The sequence below is a fragment of the Limulus polyphemus genome, unplaced genomic scaffold (genome assembly GCF_000517525.1).
Source record: "Limulus polyphemus unplaced genomic scaffold, Limulus_polyphemus-2.1.2 Scaffold2058, whole genome shotgun sequence".
NCBI lineage: Eukaryota > Metazoa > Arthropoda > Merostomata > Xiphosura > Limulidae > Limulus > Limulus polyphemus.
Genome location: NW_013667668.1, coordinates 203,922 through 208,995, shown reverse-complemented (window position 1 = coordinate 208,995; position 5,074 = coordinate 203,922). Strand labels below are relative to the sequence as shown.

The window sequence follows — 5,074 nt, the reverse complement described above, 5'->3', positions numbered from 1 at the left end:
AAGGAATTCATCTTAACTGAACAAAACACCCCTACTCTAAACCAGCACCCTGTGGTGCCAAGATATCTTTTCTACGTTTTGTAACAGTATCCGGTCATGTGACCTCTTTGTTCAATACTGTATATATATATATATATATCTGTGTAAACTACTTGTACCTGATGATCACAAAACCTTGTCTTAACGTTGTACATTTGTTGTTATGTTATATTTATATTAACATTTTTCTTCATTACCCATTCAAGCCGTCTCCAAGCATAATTAAAGTGGGTTTATCGTCATCGAAATCGAATAAGATAGAAAATTAAATAGTAACGTCTGTTTATGTTTGGGCACTTGGGGAAGGCAAGCAAAATTTTGAATAGCAAATGTATGGGCTTAGTGGCCATTGGTAATGGTAAATATATGGGCTTATTGGTCATTCCTATTGGTAAATATATGGGCTTAGTGGTCATTTATAACGATAATTATATATGGGATTTAGGAACCACTTACCACTACCGAAGTGTCTTTCAATGTTTGATCGAGTTATAGGCTGACCATCCTCTCGACGCCAAGTGATACTGGGAGTAGGGTACCCTGTAACCACGCAGGTCAAGGTCACATTTGATCCTTCCTTGGTACTAATATCAGAACTGGTGTTTTCACGCTTGATTTGAGGGGGGTCTAAAAGTAGATGTAATTATATTTAATATTTAATCTACCACATCAATATTTCAGTCCTTTTGATGTTGTAATTACATTTAATATTTAATTTACCACATCATTATTTCAATCCTTTTGATGTTGTAATTACATTTAATATTTAATTTACCACATCATTATTTCAATCCTTTTGATGTTGTAATTACATTTAATATCTAATTTACCACATCATTATTTCAATCCTTTTGATGTTGTAATTACATTTATTATTCAATTTACCACATCAATATTCCAGTCCGTTTTTCTCAAAAAAAATTATACTTTAATATCGAGCTCAATATTTTCTGAATGACAAATTATCTATTGTGTGGAATAAAGTCCTGCTTATTTATTTATTTCTTTTCTATTGGAAAAAAAATTATAAGATTTTTACTTCTATTTATTTGTCGTAAACGGGAATTCTGATTATTTTTATCATAAAACTTAAAATGTGCTATTTTGCAGTTTGTTTTTTTTTATCTAAAATTCAGTGTGATATCTAATTCTTATAACCGGGTGTAACCCGTGGCTAGAGCGCAGGGCTGTGCATCGGAAGGTCCATGTTCTCGCCGCAATGAAGCTGAACATGCTTCACACTTTCAGCTGTAAAATCAACCAGGTTATTCAGCTTAAAGTTGAGTATAATCCGTGTTGCTTCATATGCTGGCGACTTCCCTTTAGTCGGTAGTATTTCAGAATTAAGAACTTTACACCTGAACACAAGGGGTCTCTGATTTCGTCATTTATCCCCAAGTGTGCATAAGTGGCCGCTTAGGTTAAAAATGTCAATATCAAACTAATCATTTTCACAGTTATCATATCGCCATCGCTTATAGATTTGATAACAAACGAACTGCACGAGATTGAATGAGCGAAACAGTATAGTTCGTTTATTATTAATCATTTACACGTTCACAATCTTATATTGATCAGAAATTAGAAATAACAATAAAAAACTTTAATTAATAAGGTAATCTAATCGACGAAACACATTGATGGATCTACAAGAGATGTAATCTTAACTGTATTCAAACTTTAGCTAAACAAACAAGAATGATTTTAGTTCCTTGAAGTATGTCTTTTCTCTGGTATCGTACCCCGAATTTTAGCATTGTAAGCACTCAAGCTACCGAGGAGCTCATTTTTAAATATATATGCATATATATCCAAATATCTGTCTTCTTAAATGCTGTTTATGAAATATCATAGATATGCTCGAAAATATATATATATATATATATACTATACCTATCCGATTTGCCATGAATATTGTTTTAGCACGTGGCCTGTGATGAGAATTTGCGTACTTCAAGTACAGCTGTTGATAATTATAAGTTAAATATATTTTTATTAATCTTATAAACTTATGCTAATGTTTAGAAATATATTTTATTTTTAACACTCCTTTAAAGTTACCTACCCATCCACCCGATTTTAATAAATTAATAGTTGCTCCAGTATTGTTGAGAAGCTTCTTGCCGACCATTTGTAAAACAAATACAGATTAAATCAAAGAAGAAATGTTAGAAGAGTAAAGATGTTATCATTAACTATTATCTTACGCTAGAAAGAAGCTATTATCACCTGTAGAATAATGTTAGAATGAAGCGAATATTTTCTAGTAATATTTAATGTTAGAATAAGGCTATTATCATAAAGTAATATCGAACGTTAAAATAAGGCTAATATCATAAAGTAATATCTAACGTTAAAGTGAAGCTGGTATCATAAAGTAATATCTAACGTTAAAGTGAAGCTGGTTAGATATTACATTATTATACTAGCTTCACTTTAACGTTAGATGTTACTTTATGATCCTAGTTTCACTTAAATGTTAGATATTACTTTATGATATCACTTCTACATAACGTAAATCTCATCTAACGATACTGCTAAGTATTATAGTGAAAACAAGTACCATCCAATAATCTTTAAGGTCTGATTCAGTAAGTTACTAAGTGTAAACTTAGTTGTCTGATTCAGTAAGTTACTAAATAAAAACAGTTGTCTGATTCAGTAAGTTTCTAAGTTTGTTTGTTTTTGAATTTTCGCGCAAAGCTACACGAGGGCTATCTGCGCTAGCCGTCCCTAATTTAGCAGTGTAAGACTAGAGGGAAGGCAGCTAGTCAACAACACCCACTGCCAACTCTTGGGCTACTCTTTTACCAACGAATAGTGGGATTGACCTTCACGTTATAACGCCCCCACGGCTGAAAGGGCGAGCATGTTTGGTGTGACGGGGATTCGAACCTGCGACCCTTAGATTGCGAGTCGAGCGCCCTAACCACCTGGCCATGCCGGGCCAAGTTACCAAGTGTAAACTTAGTTGTCTGATTCAGTAAGTTACTAAATAAAAACAGTTGTCTGATTCAGTAAGTTACTGAGTGTAAACTTAATTATCTGATTCAGTAACTTACTAAGTGTAAACTTAGTTGTCTGATTCAGTAAGTTACTGGGTGTAAACTTAGTTGTCTGATTCAGTAAGTTACTGAGTGTAAACTTAGTTATCTGATTCAGTAAGTTACTGAGTGTAAACTTAGTTGTATGATTCAGTAAGTTCTAAGTGTAAACTTAGTTGTCTGTATCAGTAAGTTACTGATTGAAAACTTAGTTGTCTGTATCAGTAAGTTACTGAGTGTAAACTTAGTTATCTGATTCAGTAACTTACTAAGTGTAAACTTAGTTATCTGATTCAGTAAGTTACTGAGTGTAAACTTAGTTGTATGATTCAGTAAGTTACTGAGTGTAAATTTAGTTGTATGATTCAGTAAGTTACTGATTGAACACTTAGTTGTCTGTATCAGTAAGTTACTGATTGAACACTTAGTTGTCTGAAGCGCAGGACTAAGCGTAAAGAGAACATAAAGTGTTATGTTGAAGCATGAATTGTTTACTGAAGGCAAGTCCATTTTTACGCGGATTGTCCAGTTACCTACTAAACTAACGCAAAAGATACTACAGTTTCAAGTGTTTAAACCAGTTGATTATTAGTTATAATTCTCTAGTTATTTACTTACATACTACATCCAGATACCCCACTTGGCTCATCATGGGGGCAGTGTTCACCTGACACATGTAGCCACCTCTGTCGGACTCCTTCACATCCTTGATTTGCAGCACAAAGTTCCTGTTGTCAACGTGATTTAAGCTGATCCGGTAATTTCTTGTGATCACGTGGTCGTGGATAGAGAGTATATCCTTAGACTCTACTTTTATCCATGCCGCCTGTCGTAAAGAGAGAGGCGGAATTAATAGAAAGATAGAACTTAAGAAATAATTGATTAGTGTATATTAGAAATGAAGAGAGAAAGCTTACCCGACGAAGCCAGAAGTAACCAAAAAACGAGAAAGTTAAGTATATCACAGATGGCTATACTAAACGAAAATAATATTGACAGTTTTTTTTTCTTTTTCTTCTCCCTTTTTTTTTTTTTTTGCTTTTTTTTTGTTGTTGTTGACAGTGATTTCATCCTTCCTTCTCTAGAGTGGCTCCGCTGAATGACTAAATATAAAAGTGGATTTCAGAGCATTTACCCGAAATGACGCAGTTACTGAATTGAATCAATCAAACTCGGGTGATCAGTAAACGTAATGACAGTAGCAGACACGCTGAAATTCTGTAACTTTTCTAATCTAAGGAACCCGATAAAAAGTTTCGTCATTTTATTTTGCATTTTTTGTCAAATATATTCTTAAATATACCATATTTCAAAGCCGTTTATCGCTGCATTTTTGTCTGTTTTATGAGGCTGTCTGGAGTTTAGATTAACCATAGAACTTGCTAAATACTTTGAAACTTATTTATGAAGAGAAGTTAAGACCAAAATGATAATGATCAGTAAGCCAAAAAGTAAATATCCAAAGGCACGATGTTATGTTAATAAACAGTTGTGTCACAGGTGAAACCACAGTTTCAATAATTAGCCACGTCTTGTACAAAGATAAAACTCATTATTCAGTACAAGCAGTGAATATAGGCGAAAGACACCTCATTTATTACAATAAGTGAGCATATAAGGTCGTCAAGAAATTAACGTCCTTTTTTTTAAATGAAAAAACCCGAACAAATTATATATCAAAACGAAACATTTATAAAATGTCATTGTTTCCATTCTTATCGATGGTGCTTTTCCATCTTACAATTAGGTTGTTAATGCCGTTATTAAAGAAACCACTTGGCTTTGAAGCAAAAAAAAACATGTCGATGTTTTTTTTTAACACCTTCCACATTTGCATACGTTTTCCCATTAAGATGGTGTTGCAGCGAACGAAAAAGATGATAATCTGATGGTGCTATATCTGGAGAATATGGTAGGTGAGGAAGAACTCCCAACCGAACTCTATAATCTTGTGTTGCATCAAACGTGCCACGATTGACAAGTGAAGGGCG

General features: G+C 33.5%; 1 protein-coding gene across 1 annotated transcript in view; it reads right to left on the bottom strand.

The window, feature by feature from the left end:
- The window catches only part of LOC106465810 (limbic system-associated membrane protein-like), a gene marked incomplete at its 3' end in the record, with an annotated part of 49,550 nt that overhangs the window by 2,973 nt on the left and 41,503 nt on the right, over nucleotides 1-5,074 (bottom strand). Inside the window, exons 3-4 of the mRNA XM_022393756.1 lie at nucleotides 3,702-3,909; nucleotides 496-666 (exon numbers count right to left, since the gene is read on the bottom strand). Of these exons, the coding sequence (XP_022249464.1) occupies nucleotides 496-666; nucleotides 3,702-3,759 (229 nt within the window). The remainder of the gene's footprint in view (nucleotides 1-495; nucleotides 667-3,701; nucleotides 3,910-5,074) is intronic.